Genomic DNA, 26,580 nt, shown 5'->3' on the forward strand with positions numbered 1-26,580 from the left:
GATTATTGGTGGGTTCTGGCATTGTCGGCCTGATACATCCATTCATGATGTTTCCCATCAGCTGGTCACCTAATGCTGTGCACGTGTAGATAGGAAAGATTTCAGGCTAAGTTCCTGAAAGTGGGTTTGCTGGGTCAGAGGGTAAATGCATTGGTCGTATTGTTAGATTTTGCCAAATTGCCCTCTCTAGGGATTGCAGCAACCTACATTCGCACCAATAGGTGAATGTTCCTGTTCCCTTGGCTTTGCCAACAGAATGTGTTCTCAGGCTTTTGCATTTCTACCAGTCTTGTAGGGGGGAGAGAGGATCTCAGTGTAGCTGTCATTTTCATTTCTCTTGAGGCCCTTTATAAAAGTCTTCAGAAAATAGAAACAATGTTTACAAGTAATGAAAGTCTTTAGAAAAATTGAACTTTTCCAGTGAGAGAGCTACTGGGCTCTGCTGCCCTAAAGTTCCTGAAGCTTGATTTGAAATGCTATTTGACTGTAACTCGTTACTAGCATCCAGGGGCAGAGGGGAGAACTCAGAGCTAGGAGGTATGCGATTTCCCAAATGGCTGATGCACAAGAACGTGCTAAGTGTGCATAGGTGTGGAGAGCTCTCCCTCTCGTTATTCTAGATCTCTGGAGATCTGGAATGTTCCTAGGGTTAGATTCCGAGTTGTTCTTCAGGCAGGAAGCTCAGGTAACATTGCTGCGCTGAGTTTCCCACGCTTCATGCCATTGAAGCTTTTTTCTACCATAACACCTGTAACGTCTCTGAGTGCTGGCGTGATGGCCAAGACGCTTTGGGGGAGAACTGCCCTGACCGCCTTCTTACCATCTGTTGTCCCTGGTGTGCTGTTTCTACCCCTGGCACCCATTCGCTTCTCACAGCTTCCACCACAACCGCTCGTGCGAGCTGCTGCTAAGACTCACCATTCTCACTCTTAGCCACGGGGATTCTTTTAAAATCTCTCCTCTGCTTGTGGCGCCCTGTGGCTTTTTCGCTCACTTAGAATGCGATCTTAACTCTAGATGAGTTGGCACCCTATCCTGACCTCGTTTCCTCTAGTCTCACCCTCACTCATCTACGACAGTCCCCTGGCCACCTGCCAGCCACCCTGCCAGCTCTCCCCACTGGAACTTGCACCTCCCTGTGCCTGGAACGCTCTTTCCCCCCAATTCTCGCATGCCCGTTTCTTCCCTTCCGTAGTTCTCTGAATAAATAACATCTTGCCAAGATCCTTGCGTAACCACTAGCTAAAAAGGAGCCCTCTCCGCCACCCTCTCTCCCGAACCTGGCTTTGTTTTCCTTAGAACAGCCATCACTGCCTGACCTAAGGATTTGTTTTTTGTTGTCTGTCTCCTTGACTAGCATAATGCCGCACGAGGACGAGGACGTTGCTTTGTTCCCTGCTCGATCCTCAGGGCCCAGACAGTTCTGGCCACAGGGCAGGGCTCAGTGGAATGAATGGACTGGGCCCCGGGTGCTGTGCAGAGTGGCTGATGTCCCTGTCCTGCCTGCTGGGAGCCGTCACGTGGTTCACTTCATTCTTGGACACTGGGACCCTCTGGGCGAGGGCTGGGCTGCAAGGATCTCGGGGAAGTCTCTGTCAATCAGCCCAGTTGCCTTCTTATTAATTGTCCTATAGCATTTCCTTCTCTTCTACACATTGCACAGCACATAAGGTACAGCCCGTGCGAAAACCCCAGTGCTACTCAGATAACAGTAAAACATACAGAAATGGGGGCAGAAACAAAAAGAGCATTGTCCCTGGTTGTGGGACAGGTCTGGTGTTCTACACAGGACCTGCTGTTGATAGAAACCTGCTGGAAGTTTTTTGAGGTTCATTCAAGGCCCCTTGCCAGAGCTGGTGATGTCAAAGGTAGAAGCTGTAACAAAACTTCTCATTCTTTTGGGTTGTAATATGTGGTATTAACATGGAATATCTTTAGAGGCCTGGCAGTCCTTTTCTTCAAGATGTGGGCGTAAGAAGTCGTTGGGGTTTATTTTTGCCAGTGCCATTATCTGGACATCTTAAACTGAACCACAAATATGGACACTTTAGGGCAACAGGAGGTAGAGGTTGATAATAAACATCTCTCGAATGCCTTCTCCATGGTACTGCGGTCATCATTTGAAGCTGTACCTTCTCCTGTTCTCTCTAACCATTTCTTTCCAAAGTAGACCATAAAGAGCACCAGTTTACTTTGGGACGACATTTGACTGGCTGCATGGGTGGCCTTCAGGTTTGACATAGCGCGAGTTTGGAGGCCTTGACTTTGAGTGTGTTGCTAACCTGGTGATGAAGAGGATGAGTGCTGGTGGGAAGGGCCTCCGTGTGAACCTCACTGTACCTCTCACTGGCTGTGGGACCCAGAGCAAGTCACGTAACCTCCCCAGAGCTGCTGCATACTGTTGAGGCGTGAAAGTAAAGACTGTGTGGTCTGAGTACTGGATTTTTTCTTATGCTGAGTCTGAGTCCATTTGGGCTGCTATAACGAAATACCACAGACTGGGTGGCTTATAGACAACAGAAATTGATTTCTCACAGGCTGGATGCTGAAAGTCCAAGATCAGGGTGCCAGTATGGTCAGGTTCTGTGTTTGATGAGAAGCAGCTTCTCAGTTCCTAAGTGGCCATCTTCTCACTGTAACCTCACATGGTGGAAAGGGCAGGAGAGCTCTTTGGTCTTTTTTATAAGGGCACTAATCCCATTCATTAGGGCTTCTCCCTCTTGACCTGATCACCTCCCAAAGGCCTCACCTCTCAATACCTCACACTGAGCATTAGGATTCCAGCATGTGACTTTTAGGGGGACATAAACATTCCGATCATAGCACACTGCATAATAACTTGTGTCCTTGTTAGTACCACCTTTTGTTGAGCAGTTATCAGTTTTCTGTCATTTTATTCAAGATGTATAAGCAGTCTTGGGCTCTTAATTAAAATTAAAGAAAAAGAGTTCTTTGGCAGTCACAGATTTTATGATTTTCTTTATGAAATGGAAAATAGTGATATTTAAAAAAAAAATACCAAATCATTGAGCACATCCTCTGAATTTGACCAAAGTTCTGGACGGAATTTTTAAACAGGGAGAAAATTCTCAAATAAATGAATTTTGCAGGTGTGAAGGAAGAGGTTTCCTGTTGAAGTTTTTGTTAGATGAAGATTTATCACAGTTGAAAAATGGAAGTGGTTTGAATTCTGTGAAACGTTGCTTGCCCTTATAAAAGCAAAAGGACCCTAGATTGGCCACTGTGAGTGGGGGTAACCTGTGCTATCAAGGGGCCTGGCTGCACCTGGTGATCTAAAGCGAACTTGAGAATTGGGAGATGTGGGTTTGAATCCTGGCTCTGCCAGATCTTAGCTTGTCATCTCGGGCCACTTAGTTAACTTCTCTGAGCCTCAGTTTTTTCATTATAAAATCCGAGAAGGTTATGCTTATCTCATAAAGCTGTTGAGGGGATTAAGTTAGGTGACAAACTACAGCACGCAGCAAGACCCTGTCACCTAGTAGGTGCTTGATATATTGAATTATTTTAATATACTATTTGTATAATATAACCAAATAATATATACTTATATAAAATATATTGATATAAAGTTACATTTATGTAATATATAATAATATCTTTTTATAATTATGTGTTCTACAATAATATATAATTATTTTTAAATAATAGTATTTCTAGGATTCCTAGAACTTTGAGGTCATGCTTTCTAATAGCTTTGACACTTTCTTAACAGTGGAATCTTTTTCCCCTTCCTTCCCTGCGAATGACATCTTCTGTGGAACCGGAGCATCTGAGGCAGAGCAAAGGGGAGGTGCTTGCTGGAGCCGGGGTGAGGGTCCGCGAGCCCTACGTGGGCTCTACCCTCAGCTGCTCCTGCTCACCACAGCAGGACACCCTCAGGACAGAGTGACAACAGCTGCTCTAGGCCACTCTTCATTCTTCTTTGAGTTCTCAGAGCCACTTGGGGAAAGCCAAGGCCAGAGCCCAGGACCCTGGCATCCCAGTTGAGCTTCTGTTCTCCTGGGCGCTCTGCAGTGTCCGCCGGTGGGATGAATTACAGGGCTGCTGCTCCCTGTCCCTGATGGAAATTGGGGCCTGTTTTCCTGGGTTTGCTAATGGCCACACTTAGGCTTTATACCTCCCAAAAGCCATCAGGAAATCACAACACCAAAGTATAAAGCTGGAGCTGACATGGCTAGCGCCTCTCATTGCAGCCTCAACAGTGGGTGTGTGGCTGTACTTCTGTGGGGATTTGATTAGCCTTGAGCTTCAAGCAATTGAAAGAATTTTGTTGAGTGCAGTAGAGTTTTGCTTCTCTATATGGTGTCAGTATCAGGTGATGCTCTGTTTGCTGTATTTTTCATTCTGGGGGAGCCAGTAAACTCGGATAGCAGAGGTGCTGGTCATTGACTGTTAACAGAGAAATCAGACTTTTCTGGCCTCAGGTTTTTTGTTTGGAAATGATGTAATCGTTTTCTACAGACTTCCTCAGCCTCTTTGGGTTGTAGTTTGTGGCATTAAATGAGACGTATTGCAAAGCCTTTTATCAGGAGGTGAATACAAGGAAACGTTATATAAATAAGTAGATTTTTCTCTGCAAGAAAAGTTGGGACTTCTTTGGCAGATGTAGTGCTGTGAGATGGATGGCCTTTTATTTCTGCCTTGTGTTAGAGACTCTTGGTTCTCCATAGAACAGCTAAAATGGAAAAATGTATGGCCGGGCCGTGTTGGGATTTAGGGGTGTCACCATTCAATGTGTGGCATCCTGTAGTGTGCCTGTACCTACTGTCCATGGAAGAGGACTCGGGACCAGCTTTCATAAATGTTTGCCCTATAGCTGATGGCCGTCACAGCAGTGCTGTGGTGCCCGGGAGCCCCATTCCAAAGAGGGGAACGGTTTCCTGCTTGTTCTCTTTGTCCTTCTCTCAGTCCAAGAGTGCTGATAGCTCAGGTCACCTGCAGGGCTGAGTTTTGCTGTGAATTGTGACATATGGGGCCAGGAATTTGTTAACGATAAGAAAGTACCAGACTTGTGAATTATTTACTTTTCCTCCCATGAGTAAATAGATTTGGCATTATCTTCATGATGAAAATAATAATAATAATAACCAATGCAAATACTATGTGCCAGGCCTCTGCCAAGTAAGCCCTTTCCTTTCATTTTCTCTTAAATGGGAGAAGGATTTTTAGTGTCCCCATTTGAGACATGAGCAAACCGAGGTTTAAAGAGGTGAAATGACTTGCCTAGGGTCCGACTGTAGAGCTGGAGTGTCGCTCGCACTCACCAGCATGCCAGGATGCTTTTGTGAATGGAAAATAAGAGAGTTTTGGCTGGCCGTTAAGGATCCAGATTTTCAGGTGACGTGGGGGAAACAGTTTAGAACCAGAACCCCTGTAATGGTGGATCTGAAACCAGAAACGCAAGCTAATGGCTTTCCAGAGAAGGGGTTCATTCTGGACCACAATATTCCAACCTCTTTAGCCCCGAGGGCTCGCGAGAGTCAAGACTTAGATATGGACGGCTCAACAAGGGACGCACTGCAGGAGACCACCTGCTCTTGGAAGGCCGGAGCCAAGCCTTGTCTTACTCAGTGCTCTGCCTCCACCGCCTGGAACCAGGCCTTGTGTGCACAAGGTGGGCTGGCTGGAAGGAAGGAAGGGTGGGTGGATATTTGTATTGAAGAAAAGAATTGAGGAGGTGAGTAGGAGAGAGAGAGAGTGGTAAATTAGAACCAAAATGAGATAAAGAAAGAGATAGAGGAGACATAAGCATTTTCAACTCCCCCCCACCAAGAGTTTCCAACTTTGGTGCAAGACATCGTTATTGAAAGTTCACTGCTTGTTGCTGTTTCCCATATATTCTTGCACACAGATCTCATTTGTGTTTATTTAATAGCTATTTTTGACCACTAACCCAGATGCTGGGGATAAACAAATAAGACATGATCCTCCTGTCAGAGAGGGGAGTTTAAAATCTCTGGAAATTACTCAAGCCAATAATGTTGTTGCCTAATCATTAGTTGGGGCCACAAGAATCCTGACTTGAACATCCTCACCTGCATAGGATGCTCCTGGAGCAAAGGAAGTCATCCAGCAGCCAAGCCTCATTTCTTTGTGTCTACCACAAGCAAGGAAGGTTTTATGGGATCTTTATTTTTCTTTGCCAAAACATTATTTTTAACTCTTTCCCACCTTTCTATGAAGCTTTTGTGTTTTTTTTATTGTTGTTTAATGGAATGTTATCATCTCGCACGGAATGACTCTTATTTTTCCTCTTTAACCAGGATTGATCGTAAGATGTCAAGTGCCCATACCAACTATAAACTAGATGAGGCACAGGCTATAATGAGCGAGCTCCGGAGCATCAAGAAAGCCATTTGTACAGGCGAGAAGGAGAGACGGGACCTGATGCAAGTAAGTGGCCTGGATGCTGTTCAGATCCTGTGTTCATTCGTCTGCCTGCCTGCGTGTCTTTCTTTTATTTAAAAATTTGAAAAAATATGTATTTACTATATATATTATACATTTATTATGTACGCAATTCATATATATTTTTAAGACTTGCGTGTATATACAATATTATATGTGTATATATATTCTATCTCTTAGGTATATATGTGTGTGCATATGTGTATATAAATATTTTAAGATATGTGTATTAGTCTCCTGGGGCTGCCGTAACAAAGCGCCACAAACCAGGTGGCTTAGAACAGCAGAAGTGTGTTCTCTGAGTGTGGAGGCCAGCAGTCTGAAATCAGGGTGTTGGCAGGGCCGTGCTCTCTCTGAAGGCTCTAGCGGAGGGTCCTTCCTTGTCTCTTCCAGCTTCGGGGGCTGCTGGCACTCCTTGGCGTTCCTTGGCTTGTAGATGCGCCACTCCAATCTCTGCCTTGGTTGTCACATGGTGTTCTCCCTGTGTTTCTGTGACTAAATTTTCTCTTATAAGGACACCAATCATTGGATTCAAACCCACTCTAATCCAGTATGACTTCATCCTAACTTAATTCTGTCCGCAAAGACTCTGTTTCCAAATAAGCTCACATTCACAGATTCAGCGGCCGGGGGGTGGGGGGGACCTGGACATATCTTTTTGGAGGACACGGTTCAAGCCACAACAATGGGTGACACATTCATAATGTTCAATAATCAAAATACTTCAAAAAGTCTATGATAAGAAGGCTTGCTATCACCCCGTTCTCTCACCTCCTCTAACTCCTTTCATGAGGTTCTTGCGTGCCTTCCAGTGTTTGTGCAGACACGTGAAAGTGAGAACACATGTTCAGCCGCCCTCACAGACAGCTAGGACGTGCCTCTTCTGCACCAGCTGCCTCACATAACGTCAGTACCCTGTGCCTCTTTCCATATCTGCACACAGAGAGCTGCTTCCGTCCCTGATGGGGCTGCATGGTATTCCACCATGTGGATAGATTGAAATTGTATGGCTAGGATCATTGTAGCTTTATATTGCTTTATTTTGTTTGCCCCTTGAACTCCTGTAGTTTGCGTTATTTTGGGAAAAAGCTGGGTTTTTGCATATAGTGGTGTACTGGTCTTTTTGCTCGGTGCTGGAACGCATTCAGTCGTTTCTCTCATGGCCTTCCTTTTTGGCTCAGGACACTGCATGAGCACCTAGCACCTGCTGGGCATTTGTCTAGATTCTGTGAGACATAGAAGAGCCTGTGAAGCAAAGCTCAGACTCAGAGGCCAAATGAGACAGTGCACAAATAGCTGCCTTGCACGGCGGTGCTTCCTAAGGTCAAGGACCGGAGAGACTGGTCGGCTGTCCCCATGGTGCTCGTTAAATTGCAGCTTACGGGCCCCACCCCAGGCCTACTGCAGGACAATCTCTGAAGGTGGGACCCAGAAATCTATTTTCAGATGCGCTCTCCAGGTCATGAGAGGTAAATGGCCAGTCGTTAGATTTTCTCTGAGTGCTGGTAGCAAGGAGAACAGCTGCCATTTACTGAGGCCTCTGCATGTGTGGACAAGGTGCTCTGTGGAGGTTACCCGTCTAGTCCAAGGCCAAACCCCAGGGGTAAACCAGGTGATTTTCAGCTTGGGGACACTTGTCCCAGGAGGTCGAGCTCCCTGCCCTGGCCTTTCCGAGTGTGCAGAACTGGGGCAAGCCACCCACTTGCCTCAAGTAGGTTCCCTATCTTGGAGGCTAGAGGTAGAATTTCTGGAAGAAGCTTCAGACCCCAGCATCTTCTCTGAGAAGCTCCAGAGAGAGGCATGGGCAATGGCCTCTTCTAGTAAAATCAAATAAATTGTCTTGTCTTTCTTATACAAACTTAGCGGTATTGGCCTATTCCGAGACGCCTTGGTCTAGATCCAGAGCCAGCTGCATGAGTTAGACTGCACCTGGGCGTTCTGGTGTCTGCAGAAATATCTGCTGAAGAAAAATACATTCAAAAGCCTTTTAAAAAATCCTAGAAAATCTGATTTCTCTTTAACTTTCACCCAAAGAGGTTTCATGTGCAACAATGCATACTTAACTCTAATTTTTGGCGAACTAACATCCATATGAGATGACTTTTGACCATGTAGAATTATGACTGAAAAATCAGGTTATAAAAATACATAAGCATTGTCTGGGAGCTGTTTTCACCGTCTGTGTGGTGTATAAAGATCTCAAGGTACCATTCCTGTCTGTCAGACTCATTTATTGATAGAACATTTTGAGTGGAAATGCTTCCTACCCTCCCCCTAGCTTTACCGAGGTGTAATTGACAAAATTGTATAAATTTAAGGTGTACAATGTGATGATTTGATATACGTATACATTGGGAAATGACTACCACAGTAAGGTGAGTTAACACCTCCATCACCTCACATACTTACCTTTTGTGGGGTGAGGGGGTGAGGGCTTTGGAGATCTGCTCTCTGAGACTGACATTCAGGTACACTACAGTATTGTTAACTATAGTCGGCATGCTGTACGTTAGGTCTCCACAACGGACTCATCTTGTAACTGGAAGTTTGTGCCCTTTCACCAACATCTCCCCATTTCTGCCAGCCCCCAGCCCCTGACAACCCTCATTCTGCTCTCTGTTTGTATGAGTTTGGCTTTTTTGGAGGGAATGCTTATTTTTTTTCTTTAGGAAACATGAAGGTTTAAAAAACAGTAAAAGGGGTACCACAGTTGTTCTCTATTTTATTCCTGTGCTGCCAGGAAGACTCAATTGCTGTCTGGTTTAAATCACTGAGAATTTTAGTAAAGGTGTACACAGTGATAGACATTTCTTTTCAATCTAAGGGGAATGGGAGTTTGAGTGGGTCGGCTGTCCAGTAGTCAAGCTGCTGACCGGGAACCAGAATGAAATGAGTGCTTTTAGAGGGAAAAGAAGCCTTACCATCGCTTTTCAAGTGGCTTGTTTCATTCTATTCCAGAGCCTGGCCAAGCTCACCGATGGCTTCAAGAATAGCTTTTCTCTTACTGACCCTCTGCAAGAGTTTCCTCACAATCCAGGCGCGCTTGGCGATTCTTTACCTCAACAGTTCTGCGATGCCGGCTCTCAGACTGACATCATCGGAGAGGTACGCTCACCGGGGGGAAGAGCTGAGTGTGCCAAGAGAGAGAAGGGCTGCTTCAGTGTTGCCATCACTCATTTGGTTTGTTTTTCTATTTTCTCTTCGGAAATGTTTTGACTTTAATGCCATTAAGTTTGAAGAAAAAAATATTGTTTCTCATATCTAGCTGTGAAGGTTCAGTGGCCCAGGATGCAAGTGAATTGCTTATTACCCCATCTCTGTGATTCGGATTCTTAACAATGGCGGAATCCTTTTGAGAGTTGAGTTTAGATTTTTTTTAACAGACATATGACTTTTTAGAGCATGCATCAGCTGACTTTTTCCTTAAAGGTCCAGATACTAAATATTTTAGGCTTTGTGGGCTTTGTAGTCTCTGCCACAACTTCTCAACTGTGTTGTTGTAGCGTAAAAGCAGCCATAGGTGATATGTGAACAAATAGGCAAGGCTGTGTTTCAATAAAACTTTATTTATAAAAACAGATGGTGGGCTGGATTTAGCCTGCAGGCCATAGTTTGCTGATCTCTGGCTTAGACCAGTGATTTTCAAAGGCTTGGTGGCCGTGTCACCCTTGGGTTATACTTTGATGCTGTTTCTTATTCTTCTAAAAGAATGTCAGGAAATTGAATTAAATTAGTTTTGTTTGGACTTGGAAAATCTTCATACTGCCCCTTTTGATAATTAGCGAAGCCTTGAGTTAGCCACAAAAACCAAGTTGGCAGTCCTCACTTGAAGCAGGATGGTGAATACTTGAAGACACTACTATCGTGATGTCACTGAGTGAAGTCTGACATTGATTTGTTAAAGTGGAAAAGCAGTTTGGACGGCTTCTTTTTCTTAGGGCTTATTAAGTAAAGATGAGGTATCAATGGAATGCAGAATGCCTTCCCCAAAATTAAATAAGTAAAAAGCAAAAAAAGCAAATGACCATTGACATAAAACTCTGGTTTTTAAATAATGAGCTAATATTTTGAAATTTTGGCAAGTAGTACCTCTTTGAGGGGAGTATACTATAATAAAAAGTGGCTCTTTATGTTGTGGATGGCCTGGAACTGCCCTGTTTTCAGTTTCCCCCTCATTGTTCTCAAAAGTACACTTGGATATTTTTGACCAGACATCTTTGGTTTAAAGAATACGGTCACCATCTTTATAACACACAGAGAAGAATCTGTAAGTCAAAAATGTCTGGCATTTTTGCCTGAAGATTTTGTTGTGAAGGAAGGAAAGAAGTACAAGACTCATTCAACTCCGGGGCTCATTCATTGCTGTTTATTGTAAGGTTAGAATTAGAATTTAGACTCTTAACTAATCTGAGAGGAACAGGTAAGATGGAAAGTTCTCTAATGATTTAGGTAAAACTTTCTAGAAATGTCAGGTGGGGAGTGGCTGGTTATGTTGTTGCAGTAACTCCAGCAGCAAATTCTCCTTGTTTATGAGTTTACTGGGGCCAGCTCCGGGTTGGCAGCTTCATGTCTACTATATCATGTTGTTATAGAAAAATATATCAAAAAGCTGTAACTGTATTAGTTAGCTATTGCTGCATAATAAATTACCCCCAAACCTGGCATCTTAAAACAGCACATTTTTATTATCTGAAACTTACATTGTGAGTCAGGAATCTGGGCTGGGTCCTCTGCTTCAAGGGCTATCACAAAACTGCAATCAAGATATCAGCCAGGGCTACTGGCCCATCTGAAGTCTTGATGGGGAAGGGTCCACTTCTAAGCTCAGATGATTGTTGCCAGGATTCAGTTTCTCACAGGTTGTTGGGCTGAAAGCTTTGGTTCCTTACCCTGTGGACCTCCCCAGCATGGCAGCTTGCTTCATCAAAGTGTATAAGCTGAGAGAGTCTGCTAGCAAGATGGAAGTCACAGTGTTTTGTAACCTAATCACAGAAATGACTTCCCATCACCTTTATGTTATAGTCTATTGGTAACAGTCAAGTCATGGGTCTAGCCCACTCTCAAGGGGAGGGGATTTCACATGGGGTGACTCCCCGGAGGTGGAGACCATTGAAGGCCATCTTGTATGTCTGCCTACCTCACTTAGTTATTGCTTCAAGTCACTTTTGTGGGATGGGTGCTGATGTAATCAGACATGCTCTTTAAGCCTGGGACTGTGCAAGCACAGACTTGTGAGCAGTACAAGGCCTGACACTGGAATTTAGCAGTTAGGGTGCATGCTGTAAGGCTACATAGGATCTGTGAAGCAGGAACCTGTTGGATCTGTTTGGCTATAGGTTTCTTCTTTTTTGACTAAAACATTATTTTATTCTCAAAGAAGAGTGTAAAAACAAAGCTTAGAGTGTTCTATAAACAGTTTGAGAAGAGGTTGAAGAAATAACATCTTGCTGAAGAGTCAGCTGGGTGGCTCTCTGACAAACAAGGCAATGAGGTAGCATGTAGCTCACTTCCAGCGTAGACAGTTTCTGGAGATGGGACGCTGCAGCCTAAATAGATTTATCCTGAGGAGACTGTGGGGAGGGGCATCGGATGAGGCTGTTGAAACGTGTAAAACTGTGACGTGTTCTCATTGGAGAATGCTTAGTCCCTCCTAAGGCATTTCTTCATCTTGCCGTTCAAGGCAATAAAGATGTAAAGAAATTCCCCATTGGTGTCTGTCAAGACTCATATCAATAAATTCATCACTAGTCATTCAAGTAAAATATGTTCAAATATTTGTTGACTTGAGGTTATTTAAAAAAAAAATACGTAGTGGCTGTAACATACAGGCTAGTAAGATCAGATCTACAGATGGAGCCGGTTTATTGAAACTAAAGTTGTCTATTTCCAGGAAAGAAGGGAAGAGGTAACGAAGGTGAGCTAGTCAGCTCCCACACAGATCTTTGTTTCGTTTGGGAATTTGTTGACCTCCATCTAAGTGGTAGGAAAATATTGAGTACAACTGGTGATCACGTCAGAGCATGGCATTTCGATTCTGACTCCTCAGGCAGTGTGCCCCTATTCTAGGCTTTTCCATACTGTTCTTTCTTTCCTTTACTTTGGGCTCTGTAACACGCTGTGTAACATTCGAAGGAGTCCTATAGCCCATACCTCCCACAGCTAGTCCGTCTTCTTCAGATCTTGTGATTTCTTAGGAAAACATCATTCTTTTGTATTTATTGAGGAACTAGAGAATATACTGCACAAAATGGGATGAATTTTTTTGCCTTTGTATGAACTTTTACTTAGTAATTCCCTATTTCTGGTGAAACTTAATTTGTTTTTGTTTGGAATTACACAATAGATAAATACACTTCCACTGTTAAGAAAAAAAAAAAAAATCCACCGGTGTCAGGAAGGCGGAAGCCTTCCCAGCCCCACGCCAGCCCCCACTGGCCCCCACCGGCCAGAGGCGGCAGCCGAGTAATATCTGGTGTGTTTCCTTCCAGACCTTTGAAAAATGGAACTTGAAAGACAAATTAAAATATTCTTTATTCTTGCTGAAAGTTTAAATGAATTTTCTCGTTTGAAAATATGTTTTTAATATGTTTCCCCCTCTTTTTTTTCCTTCTGTTCCGGAAAGTTTGTCTTTGATGATAAAACAAGACTTGTAGACCGAGTCAGGCTTAATTGGCAGTATGAGGAAGCCAGAAAGAGGTAAGAAGCGCCTTTTTAAATCTTGCTTTCTGCTTACTTCCTTTCTCCCATGGAAGGAGGTTCAGCAGAGTTCAGCAGATAAAAAGTGTGGTTGTCCACTTTTTATCAGAAAGCACTGTGTGACAGAATACAAAATAAAGGATCCTCATCTTCATTTGTGTAGCTTCTTAATACATATGACAAAATTTCAAGTGCATTTAAAATGTGAAATTCTCAATACTGCAAACAATTATGAAGACATGATTTAATAAAAATAAGAGACTTTGTGGGCTTTCCTTACCCGCTCAGGTAATTCAGAAGTCCCTCCCTCCCTCCCCCCCCTCCTCCCCACCTCACCCCTACCTTCCTCCCTTCTGAGTGTCAGTCCCTCGGACCCATTCAGCAGAACTGTTTTATGTGTGTGGCTTCTAACTCATAGGTTAATGGAAAAGCCATGTATCTTGGTTTAAAAGACGGTTTAACAAGGATTAGGTCAACAGGTGATAGCAGTCCCTAGTCTGTTTCGTTTTGACGGAGATGATTGAAACGCAGTCATTCCTGTTGACCTGCGTTGTAAATCATCTGCCTGCTGAAGATCGAGACTTGACCTTGTCTGTGCATTTTCATTTGTCTTTTCCTCCCTGCCTCCCAGTCTTGACCACAGAACATGGGCAAAACCAGGAGGTGGGACGTAATCCTCACACAGGCGCGGTATTTTTAGCATGTCACATTTCTCCCCATGTGCACAGGGCCCGTGTTTTCAGTATTCTGACCTGCTCTAGCTTTCATGTCCTCTTTTTAGAGACTTTTCTCTTGTGTGCCTTCTGGAAAATCTTCAAATTATTTTAAAATATGTGTTTTGGAATGCTGTGAAGCATATCTTTTTAAAAAAGTTTCTTTGGTCAGTATGACCTGTTATCTTGGGGGATGGGAGAGAAGGGGCCAAATGGCAGGTGGGGTGAGGGGTCCTTTCTGGAACGAAATAGTTGGGCCTGCTCAGTATACTGTATCATTCATGGATGTCTGGAAATCCACTTTGTTGTCTTTTTAGAAGATGTAAAAATAGCAACAAAAGCAGATCATATGACTCCCTGCTAGAGGGCCAGCTCAAACTGAGCTGTTTGCTCAGAGCTTCTATGCCCCATTCTTTTTGGCTTTCCATGATGTATTCGTGGTGGGCTTTGCGTTTCCACGTGGCCCACTGCCAAGCCATGCTGCTTATCTCCCTGGGCCTAGTCTCTGTCTGTCGTGCATTCCTTCTCTCGGGCTCGCTGGCATTTACCAGGGGCTGTTGTCTCATCTGAATATCCCTCTGCTCATTCTTGCGTGTTTCTACTGGAACTGCATAGTGTGGGTGCTGGAATTTGCTGTGCTGATTAAAACACAGAAAATAGATGGTTGCTGCACTTAGGAACGTAATTGTTACATGTTTTGCTGTGACATTTACCAAACATAGCAAGTGATTTCTTTGTTATCTAGAGATGGTGTCGGTACACGGTGAGTAACTTTTTAAATGTCGAGATAATACATTTGGGCAAAAAGTCGAGCGTTTAAGAAAATTATTCAGGGGAGGACAGTGTCCTTCATCAGTATCTTTTAAGTGAAAGTATTATTTCAAGATCGCTAGAACCTTGTTAGAAAATGCACTGCAGCAACACGGGAGGGTCCTGTCCCCACTGTCTCAACCTTTGTGGTATAGTAGGGGCTTCTCAGAAGTGCCTTTCTGGGCTGTATTGGCAACATATAAAAATCAGAGATGCATTGTAAAGACATTCTTGATTGGCTTACTCAAGCATTTCCTGTCCTTTTCCTACTAGCACAGTGGCTTTCAACGGGGGTGTGTGGGGGTGGGGGTGGACGACGAGGATGACACACGACGGGACGACACTTTATCCCCCAGGGGATTTAAGTGGGTGGAGGCCAGGGATGCTGCTCAGCATCCTACAGTACACAGGGGACAGCCTCACACAAAGAATGATCCAGCTCCAAATGTCGCTAGCACCAAGGCTGAGGACCCCTGCTCCGTGCTGGAGGATTGGGATCTCTTAGCGGGGCCATCCCTGCATGATTTCCCAACAGCTGATCTGTGTGAGTGACCCCAGTCGCTTTATCCACACTCTGCTGCAGCGGGCAGAGAAGCTGCTGGGAGACTGGGAGATTGTACTTCTCACCAAAACCTGTCCTATTCCAGGTGTTTTGAAGAAATTGTGTGGTTTATGTGACACCATCACATATGGTCTTTAACATATTTGGGAGATAATCTCCTCCACAACTAACAGAAATATGTGAGGATACCAGTGGTTCTGCTGGCGGGGCTGTGTGTGTGTATTTGCACACACAATGTCTATACATATACGTATATGCCAGGGTTAGAAACATGTGCGTATGTATGCTTATACATATATGTACACATACAACACGTATTTACATATATACATGCATACACGTGTGTTTTCCTCTTTATTTCTATTAAATAAATAATCTATGAATTCGTTGTTTTTCTCAAAGGCACAATCAACACAGACCACCCATCTTCCCCCTCTCTAATCCCACCATTAATGGGTTGGGGTGAGATCTTCTAGTCTTTTGTTTCAACACTTAAATACATTGCGCCAAGTGTGGTTATATAGTGTATGATGCAGAGCTTCTGTAATGGTTATAACCATCCCTCCATGGATGGACATCTACATGGTTCCAATTTTTCCTTTTCACAAATAGTGCACATCTATTTACAGGCCCCCACCCTTGCAGAAATGACTGTTTCCTTGGACAGATACTTAGCAATGAAATGTATGAGTCTAAAGATACGTACATTAAAAGTTTTGATAGATGCCACCAAATCACCTTCCAAAATGACTTATCCACTTTACGCTGCCACTAGTGGTGATTGAGAGCCCTGATGTCTGTATCTTGTTAGCATCATTAAATATCATCATTCTTTGTCAATTTTACTAGACTAATGGGCAGAGATGTTTTCTCAGTTGTCGTGTGCTTTTCTCTGGTGAGAATAGTGCATTTTTGTACTGGTGGTGCAGTTCAGCATCATTTGTCTGACTTTTTTGTCCTAAAGATTTTATTTTTTTCCTTTTTCTCCCAAAAGCCCCCTGGTACATAGTTGTATATTCTTAGTTGTGGGTCCTTCTAGTTGTGGTATGTGGGACGCTGCCTCAGCGTGGTTTGATGAGTAATGCCATGTCTGCACCCAGGATACGAACCAAGGAAACACTGGGCCGCCTGCAGCGGAGCGTGCGAACTTAACCACTCAGCCACGGGGCCAGCCCCTGTGTGACTTTTTATTTAAATTGCCGTCTTTGAATTTTTTTTCAGACAGAGCGATCTTTTCAAAAGATGTTACATCCCATCATTCCCCTGTTCACAGTGGTTCTCATCCATTGAGGGGGGCAATTTCTGTCCCCCAGGGGACATTTTTGGTTTTCGTGACTGGAGAGAGGGTGCTGGCTGGCATCGAGTGGGTGGAGGCCAGGGATGCTGCTAAACGTCCCACAATGCACAGGACAGCCCCCAGCGAAGACTTACGTGGCCCACAGTGTAAGTGGTGCCATGGTTGAAAAACCTCACTCTCAGGCTCCTTGTCTTGCTCATAAATCCCTATGGTGCGTGGGCAACAGTGGTCTGTGGGTGCAGGTTTTCGGCTAACTCAGGGCGTCAGCCCACTCCGCTCTGTCCTCCTTGGGAGAGAGAATACACCGCGAAAGGAAGAGGATCCAGGACTGAGGCGTGAGAAAGTCCAGTAGTTAGGATGCAATTGGCCAGAGGGGTGCAGGAAAAAGTCCGAGAGAGTCTGTCTAGGAGTAGGAAGGAAAAAGAAGAGGTTTTCCTGATGAAGTAGTGATGATAGTTGATGCGAGTGAGTTTTTTCAGTCTTTACTTGGCAAAATAAAACATTGGCAGCCCTCCACTAGTACTTGCCTGTGGGAAGCGTGACACAGATGGCACTCCCTGGAGTTAAGGGAGGAGAATGGCCCCTAAGGCCGAGTTCTCAGAGGCTTGCTTTATGGTTGAGGATCATTTAGAAGGTGGATATTGATTTTTGACAATTAGTTTCGTGCTTTCATTGGACCTTAAGCTGCTTGAAGCTGCCCTTGAAGCATTCTTGTTGGCAGAGTCCACATCCTCTGCTTGCCAAGTCACTCATTGCAGTGCCCTGTTCTGGTCCCCTGATGTGGTGGCAGTGCACATCTCCAGGCCCGTGGAGGAATTATATTCTGCCTCCAGTCACTGAAGTTGGTTCTTATTGTTAAGGCTTGACTGGTGAGTGAGTGAGTTCCTGACTTGTAAGCTACTCGGCTGTAGGTCATATAATTGCCTGCTGTACCTGGGCAAGGCACTGGACTCGATACACCTTGTAGCATGGTCAGGACAACCTTATGCCCCCCAGTCCCCCTGTAGATACGTGGAAGTCAGAGGGTCTCAGGGGCAGAGTCACCCAGCACCCGGTCAGGGGTTTTATTCCAATTGCCTTTTAAGCACGTGTTTTCGGAGTGCCTCAAAGTGAGACGCCTGATCAGAACAAAAGAGACTTGGGAGGAAAGCAGCAATTCTATGCCAGGAACTAAATCTAGAACTGACATTAATGTTCCAGAACCCGAATAATGAGGACCACAGTCAAAACACTGTGTCTTTCAGCCTTCATCCAGGGACTCTCCACATGGCCACCTCCGTGACAGCCCCGTGAACATCACTGGAGCAGGGTGTTTCACATACTGGGAAGCATTACGTACCCCCATTCGCCTATCAGCGTGTGGAAGAGAGTGCATCACTTTTCGTGGCAGTGTTAGCGAGGGATAACGTGTCCTTCCCTGCTCTTCCACACCGAGCCTAGGGAACATCATGTGACCTTTTCTTTTGCCGCCATGGACTTCTGTTATTTTAGCGCCACAATTCAGTGTTTGGTCTTCTCATTCTGCCGCTTCCCCCTTGTCCCTTGGTCTCCCAGCTCCCATTTCTGAGATCACTCCACTCTGCGAAGTTTAGCTTCCCTACCTGCTGCAGAACCTCTGGGCTTTGCCACTTCTAAACGGGGAAGAAGTGTATGCATTTAGGTATTTCGGAGAAGTCTTTCCTTATGTATCTAGATTTGAGATTGCTGTTAAGAGTTGGTAAATTGTCGAAATGCAGTGTTCTGGACAATGCGGAGTTTCGTATGTATTCGGATTTAAAGGTGGTTTGTGGAAGTGGAACTGATAATTCCAAGTGATGGTGTAATTTCATGGTGACTAGTTGTCTATTTTCAACTCTGGATCACATGAAAATACCCAAACAACTGCCTCTTCTTTTCCCTTCAGGAACATCACTTTGGATTTCCAAGACAGACCTTATGATAGGAATGTTTTCACTTTATTGGTTAAGAGTTTTCAAATTTTTCAAAGCCAGTTTGGAGGAGCAAGTCTTCTCGAAGCAATCTCAATGACGCAGATGCCTCCTTATTTTTAACCTAAGAGCACTTGTTCCAGAACTGTGCACAAACTGTAGCTGTTTCCATAGAAACACTCGAAGTCTGGATAGGAACAAAACACGTGGCCCATCCAGTTTCTCTGTGTCTTAGCCTTTGTTGCCAGGATGGGTCCTGCTGTTCGTCTGTTGTCAGGAATCAGTGTCATGTTAGGATTCCAGTTGAATTTGATCAGTCGCTTGGATTTTTCCTTCATTTCTCAAATGACTGTGTATCTGCGTTTTTGCCGATAGGGCACAGCTATAAGAAAAAAAGGAAAGCATCCTTGCCGTTGTAGCTTCATCTTCCCCATTCAGGCCAAGAGAAAGAAGCCTGCAGACTGTCTGGATTTCATTTAAAGAAGTTGCTCTCTGAAGATCTGTGTGTTCACAGGGGAAAAGATGTGAGGGCAGGGAAGTATATTGGGGTATTAGGGGATCCTTCTTACACCACGTATTCTAGATTCACACTTCTCGAATTTCCAACGTAGAATAGAGCTGAGGTGAATGGACACTAGTTTATCAGTATTTAGTTCAATCAGCTGAAGTGATTTCATCGTCCATCTGATTTAGATCTCAGCTGAGATTTTGTTGAACTTTTGCTTTTCGTTTAAATGGCTATTTACAAAAAAGAAACTAAGGAGAGAAATTGTAAGAAGTATCAAGTCAGTAGCTGTAATTGAAATCTGAAGGCACGAGCATCTAAGCTGGTGCCATGTCCTGGAGGGTGGCAGTGGGATCCTTCACATCTCAGCGCCGTCACATGGGACCGTGGCTTGCCTGCTGTTCCGTTTCCTATTCCAAAAAGCAGCAGTATTTTGGGAATGTGAGAAATTATCTAGTAGATTGCAGAATTTAAGTATAAACTCAAATAGTTGAGGATTACTCTGGATATGTAAAATATGCCTCAAAACTGTATAGTATTAAGAGTGCATTTTTTTCCTTAGAAAAATGCAAATCATATTGAAGATTTCCATGGGAATTGTGAGGGGTGAGCAGTTTCTGCAGAGTAAATGCAGGTTTCCATTTATGATTTAATGGTGCTTGGGTTGTAACAGAAAGGGTGTTTCGGCAGAAATAGTAGGAAAAACTGATTCATATTTTGCTTCTGTCTTCATTAGACCTGTTCACGGTATAGAATTTGGAAATCGCATAATAAATATGAACCCTGAATGCTTGATTAAAGATTTGCCTTTCATTTCTTCACTATCATGAGCACAGGGACCTACATTTTAAAGCTTTTAGAGACATTTGTAAGAGATTATATATAGGCCATAAAGTGTATTACCTGTCAAAAATAAGCATCAATAAAGAATGCAGTTGACTTGTAGGGGGAAAAAAACCTTGCCAATTTTAAGTTGCGCTTGGTTCTCTTTAAAAATGAATTTGGAAAAGTTTCTTTTTTGCAAACTTTAATCATGACCTTGCTTTGCTTCCATGTGTTCAATTTCACTGAAATGGTATTTCAGAAAAAAGCCTTTCTGGAAATTATTTTTCCTTTATTACCCAGAATTGGAGTGATGGCACTCGCAGGAGTGGAGTTCTAACCAATGGACCAGCTGTTTGGCATGCATGTAGAAGGAAGGGCATCGGAGCCCTGGACATCTGTGTTTAGCCTTAGGCAGAAAGTCTGTTTCCTCCAGTAAACCTATCACACGGAGGGTACTCCTTGCGGGCGGCTCGTTTCCAGGCCAGCAGCACAGTAGACAAGGCCTATTGTTTTAAAGGCAAAGCCATCTTGTCTATCCCATGGTGAATGTACAAGAAATCATTGAAGGAATCCTTCTAGAGCTTTGGGCTTCCAGTACAGACAGACAGACATGTGTGCCTCCTCTCAACCCGGCTAAGAGTGGGCGCTAAATGTCTGCATCCGGAGTATGGGTATAGAGAAAGAAATTGCACTTTCCAATATGTGCTAATAGTCTTCTAGATTCATATATAGCTCTGAAATAAACATGCAATCATATTTATCATCGTGGAATTTATTTAAAAAAGCACAGTTCTTGAGCACAGAAACGCTTGCCTAATATTTCACACAGCCCAAACAACTTTTCCAGATGGGCTACGCGAAGTCAGCTTCATCCAGATTTTGTTTCTGCTGCGGACCTTGTCCCTTGCCATATGTCCTTGCATGTTGTTCTTGTAAGCCATGGAGAGTTACAGTCCGTTGCATATGTTTGGCCTCTGTGCTAGTTATCTTGTGCCCGCAGTGGGCAGTCATTTTGAAACTTGCCCTTTGCCTCTCCTCCCTCTTCTAATTGCATTTTTTCCTCATTCTTTATTCTGATAGTGGGTATTACTTGAGATTTTCCTGGAAAGAGTAGGATTATCTAGGATTGCCTCTTCTGCCCCCTTCAGCAACTTGAATGCTTGTAGAATGGCAGTGAGCCTGGAGCTGGGAGACTAAGGGAATCTTGAGCTCCTCACACGTAAACCTCAGAAAACTCAAAAGGAGTTGCTGTTTAAAATATGTGTGCTTATAGCATATTTATGAGTTAGTGTATATTACAAGGTAATTCTACTAACTTTAGCTGGGCTCAGATAGGCCTTCCTGTGGATCAGATAAATTGAAATGCAAAATTATGAGGACACAATGGATTTGCTCATTGTTATTTGTCTCTTTTATATTTATTCCTTACTTTTGACTTGTCTTGATCTACAGTAGAATGTTCTAGAAATTTCATTGGGTATAATGTCTGACTTGGCACTAACTTATTTATGGGTCTGCTTGGAGTGTATTTTCCTTGGGCTTCGGTTATATGACTGCCATAAATTTTAATTACACTAATTAGACATAGGTGGACACTTAAGCCCAGTTGGATTCCTGACCCTGTTCAGCTGTCTCTGTCATTAGTTTTTTCAGTGACATGATTTGGCACCGTTTTCCAACACATTTTCAGGAAATTAGTTTTAAGTTAGAAAAGAACTTGCCTAATAAAGCTACTGACATTCAACTGTTTTCTTTACCTTCTTGGGGAATTGCACTTGAGTAAAATGCATACATTTAAACGATAACTTGTGTACTCTTTTCATAACTGTGGGTATTCTAATTGGTTCAGTATTTGAGAAAGGAGTCTTGCCCGGTCCTCCAGCCAGGCTGACTAGTCCCCATGGTTATGTCTGGTTCGGGAGGGGACTGGCTTGGCACAGGCCTGGCTGACAGGCTTTAACACATGGACCAACACCAATTGATTGACAGTATCTGCAGGGAGCACAGTGTTGAGAAGGATTCTGAAGTCTGGACTCAGCAGGCAGGATGATTAGTGACATGTGCCCTGGGCACGGGACAGGGGAGTCTCAGGAGCACTCCTGCCATTCCTGTTTTAGTGAAGATCATCACATCAGTGCCTAATGCAAGCCCCTCAGAGCTCCAAGGCCAGTTAGCATCCTCCAGACCAGGCCAGACTGCCTGAAGGCAGAGGGTGTCAAATTTAAACAAGCATCAGAAGCACCTAGAAGGTTTGTCAAACCCCAGATTGCCTGACCCCATCCCCAGAGTGTCACATTCAGCACATCTGGGGTGGGACCTGAGGTTTGCCTTTGTAACAAGCTCCTGGGTGATGCTGAGGCTGCCGGTCAGGGGCCCCACTTTGAGAACCACTGCTTTAGAGGATATAGGGCTGTGTGCACCTGCCACTTACTTGCCCTCACAGCTTTCTGTGACTTTGTCTCTGGATTTTAATTCTGGGCATGTATAACAATCTCTGTCCTCCACAGCACTGGGTTCAGGTTGAGTCTGGCCGGAAACAGATAGCCCTCATCTTAAACTTAAAGGGCTTAAAACATTCTGCTCTTGCTTTGAAAGGATGCTCTGAAAATATGAGCCACATCTTTCACACTTCATCTGCATTCAGCAATGCCTCAGGACACAAAAAGTGATGCAGGCTGTTTGCCGAGCAAGCACGTGGACACGTAGGCACATGGAAAGTGACAGTAGAGTCTGTAGTTTTACAGCTTGAGGGTGGTCATGCTGACACATTTAGGGAGGCTGACTGGTTTGCATCCACCCAGAGCGCCTCTCGTCACATCTGCGCTCCCCGGGCTGACTCTCATTCTTTCCTGTGTTTGCTGGTGCGTTTAGTCACTGCTTCAGGCATTCAGCTTTTGTTGAGTGTCTGCTCTCTGTGAGGCATTTTGAATTGCACACATGGTCAAGGTCTCTGGTGCAGGAGAGAGCAGACAGGACTAGAAGACAAAGAGCACTGGGTGTTGGGGGCTTTCTGTTCAGAAGCCCGGTGATGGGTGCATTTCTGTCCTGGAATTTTCTCTAGGCAGTGTGAGCAGTTAGGCAGGGCAGAGAAGGCAGGAAGCCAGAAGCATCTCTCATGTGTCCAGCACAGCATTAGCTACTGATGAGAGTGGGGTAGGGAGAAACGAGGTAGCTCCCTCCTGCTCTGGGATGGTACCATGCAGGAAACCATGAACCTGAAACCACATAGTGCATGGGCATATTTGAGGCCTGCCAGCCTTTCTGTCAATTCTTTGAAACAAGCATGATATAGTTACTCTCATCTCGAATCTCATAGACCAGGGGAGATTATGCAAAGGACTTACAAACCGTTTTTATTACCCATCATTTCCAAATCCTTTATTTTTGTCATTTACGGTTCACTCAGTGCAATAACTTCAGTGTTTACTTAGCAGAATGAGTCTCCAGAATCAGTATGTTGGTGCTGAGAACGTGTGAAGACGAATCTATAAGTTCGTGGATTTTTCTGTCTCTCTCTCTTGCAGAGTCTCGAATATCCAGCAGCAGCTGGCCCAGCTTGATACCGAGTCCTGGCCGGGCATGGCTGAGGCCGACAGGGACCGGCTGCAGCTCATCAAGGAGAAGGAAGCCCTGCTTCAGGAGCTGCAGCTCATCGTTCAGCAGAGACGGCCGGCGGAAGACGTGGCCCGGCTGGAGGAGGAGCGGAGGCGCTTGGAGGAGGAGATCCAGCGAGCGCGGGCCACGTCTGTGCAGGGCGCCACAGAAAGGTGGGTTGGCCTCTAGAGTCCCGGGAGCAGGCAGGATCCGGCTTCCAGTGAAGAACCGACTCAGAAAGCTAAATCAGAGAGCTTGCACACGGCTTGAGAACGGTCTTGATGATTCCTCAGGGCAGCTGCCGCCTGGCGTGTTTCCTTGCCCAGTAGCAAGAAGGCGGCGGGGCCGGGAGGAGATGGAGAGAGCATGTGCCTTCCCTTCTGCAGGAGCAGCCAGCTCTGCCCTGGGCTCCCGAGGTTCCTGGTCCTATCAGAGGTGGGAGATGATGGAGAAGGGGATAGAACAAGGGAAGACAGGGGAACCGCCCCCCCCCCTTAGACCCCACCACTTCCCAGTGTAGGCGCTGGGTGCTTCCACCTCGGCAGGCAGGACAGCACCCCGGACAGGATGGGGTCGCCAGCAGGAGGACAGAGATGCAGGTGATGTTGCCACAGAGAGGTCCCCATTCCTGACATCTTGGGTGTTGCTGCAATCTACCTTTTACTTTGATTTCCTCCCGGGGAAGCCCACTCTTTCTTTTGGGGCAGCCTGTCTTGCATCCGTTTCTGAACACGCCTCCCGGCGGTCAGTCTGTCTTGGGGCTCTTTTCCAGTGTAGGACGCATGAAGCCCACGGTGGCCCTTGTCCTCTGTTGCCCAGCCATTTGTTGTGTGCCATGTGTGTGACACAGATTGTGTCGAAGGCCAGATCTGCTTTCAGTTTCACAGAAATTTATCAGAAGTTTATCCGTGGACATCTGCTGGGCTTTGGGGAGCCCACCTTACATTTGATAATACAGTGGCTCCTTAAAATTCAGTGCATTAACAGAGTCCTAAGCTGTCTCTACCTGAGCATTCTCTACAAAGAGTTTAGTAGGGGCTGGCCCCATGGCCGAGTGGTTAAGTTCGCGCGCTCCGCTGCAGGCGGCCCAGTGTTTCGTCTGTTTGAATCCTGGGCGCGGACATGGCACTGCTCATCAGACCACGCTGAGGCGGCGTCCCACATGCCACAACTGGAAGGACCCACAACTAAGAATATACAACTATGTACTGGGGGTCTTTGAGGAGAAAAAGGGGAAAAAATAAAATCTTAAAAAAAAAAAGAGTTTAGTAGTCACCTCAATTATTTGATCAGTACAGATGCCCTTATGACTTATTTCATCAAATGTCAGGATTGTTGTCCATATTTGTTGGGGGTCATTTATGCTTGGATAGTCATCATTAATCGATAGATGGGTCTGTGTCTTGACGTTGGAGGCAGTGTCAGCCTTGGCAGGAAGTGGGGCTATTTGGAGAGTCAGCTCATAGGACTATACGGAGGGAATTTTAGTTTACCTGAGATGATAACATCCCTGTCACCTCACTCAGGATAAACATGGAGTTGATTCTGAAACTGAAAAGGGACTATGGAATTGAAGTTTTCATCTGTACTCTTGTGCTTTTGTATGTTTTAGTACAACATTACCTTCCGTTCTACCCTTGGTATGCTCTCGTGTATGTTCTGGGTGGGAAGGCCTGGGAGTTCCAGATGGTTCTCTCTTAAGGAGAGTGAATTTGGTCACATGAATGTTACTTGCTTCCCAGGACCCCACACCCAAACACCCTTGACCGTTTCTGTCCTTGCTGTTTGGACATCTCAGCCCACATGAGTCCTGTGGTCCCAGGGTACAAATCCACAGAACCCCACAAAGCCAATGTTACCATTGATGCTTGGGTTCAGGGGCTGGGTCACCTAAGCTCATCCAGCCGATGGGGCTCTTGTGGGACCAGCCCAGGAGCTGAGTCTTGGGGTCCAGAGCCCTCACCTGGGACTGAGTTAGCCCAAATGTGTCTCCTGAGTCTGCCACTAAAGGGCCTTGGGCAAGGAGGGGCATACATAGTGCTAATAAGCACCTTCATGCCCAGCACTTTCCTCCCGCCAGCATTCTCTGTCTGCTACCTCTGCTACACGGTGGGGCGATGGGGCCAAGTGTCCCACGAGGGTTCCCTCAGCTGTGACATTCTGGGCCTGGCCAATGCAGGAGCGTTTCTCCATGCCGCCTCCCTTCGTCTGAGGTGTGCCTGACGATGGAAAGCGTGGGGCCCTGAGGTAGGAGGCTTTCCCTGGGAACAGGCTGCAAAGCATTAGAAGAGACCCGGTGTGGAGCCAGGCACAGAGGGGCCAATGTAGGCATCTTAGGGCTGAGTGTGCCAGTTGTTTGCCTGGGCCCATTCTTTGCCCATCTTGGCTTCCGTGTCATCATCGTCAGAAACTTGGAGCCGGGTTAGTGAGTATCACTGGGGATTGGGAGGATGCTGAAAGGAAAGAGCAGCTCTTTTTTTTTTTTTTTTTTTAAGATTTTATTTTTTTCCTTTTTCTCCCCAAAGCCCCCTGGTACATAGTTGTATATTCTTCGTTGTGGGTCCTTCTAGTTGTGGCATGTGGGACGCTGCCTCAGCGTGGTTTGATGAGCAGTGCCATGTCCGCGCCCAGGATTCGAACTAACGAAACACTGGGCCGCCTGAAGCGGAGCGCGCGAACTTAACCACTTGGCCACAGGGCCAGCCCCAAGAGCAGCTCTTTTAAGGGTGCCTACTTGGCCACATGTTACAATGCCACCCTTTGGATTTGTGAACAAGGATTGTTGTGTTTTAAAGGCAAACATACTCATTCATACTTTCATTCAGTAACTCTTTATCGAGTGCCTGTACATGTTGGGCTCTATTTTAGGCGGTAGACTTAGTACAGTGGAAGAACATTCATTTTAGAAAATAATAAAGCAGAAGAAAAAAATTACCTCCAATCCTGTGACAGTTGCTGTTTTGTTTTATTTGTGTCTAATCTTTTAATTCTATAGATTTTAGAATTGCATGTAGTTTTGTCTGGGAGAGGGCTTAGAATGAGGGAATCTGATTTGTTCCAAGGAATTCCAGTAGATTACTACATGCTCTGCGTTTGAATCCATCTTCTAGTCTAGTCCCGCATCCATTGGTGTGTTCATCCACCCACCCACACACCCATCCTTATACCCATCCACCTGTCCACCCATCGGTCCATCCATCCACACATTCATTTCTCCTGTC

The 26,580-nt window shown here is 45.1% G+C and overlaps 1 protein-coding gene across 2 annotated transcripts in view; it reads left to right on the forward strand.

Annotated features, from left to right (window-relative positions):
• WWC3 (WWC family member 3) overlaps positions 1 to 26,580 on the forward strand; it is a 117,152-nt gene that overhangs the window by 62,881 nt on the left and 27,691 nt on the right. For both annotated transcript variants that reach the window (XM_023634125.2, XM_070258372.1), the window contains exons 6-9: positions 6,285 to 6,414; positions 9,388 to 9,534; positions 13,052 to 13,125; positions 23,290 to 23,532. In XM_023634125.2, coding sequence (XP_023489893.2) covers positions 6,285 to 6,414; positions 9,388 to 9,534; positions 13,052 to 13,125; positions 23,290 to 23,532 — 594 coding nt within the window. The remainder of the gene's footprint in view (positions 1 to 6,284; positions 6,415 to 9,387; positions 9,535 to 13,051; positions 13,126 to 23,289; positions 23,533 to 26,580) is intronic.

This window comes from Equus caballus, chromosome X (genome assembly GCF_041296265.1).
Source record: "Equus caballus isolate H_3958 breed thoroughbred chromosome X, TB-T2T, whole genome shotgun sequence".
Taxonomy (NCBI): Eukaryota; Metazoa; Chordata; class Mammalia; order Perissodactyla; family Equidae; genus Equus; species Equus caballus.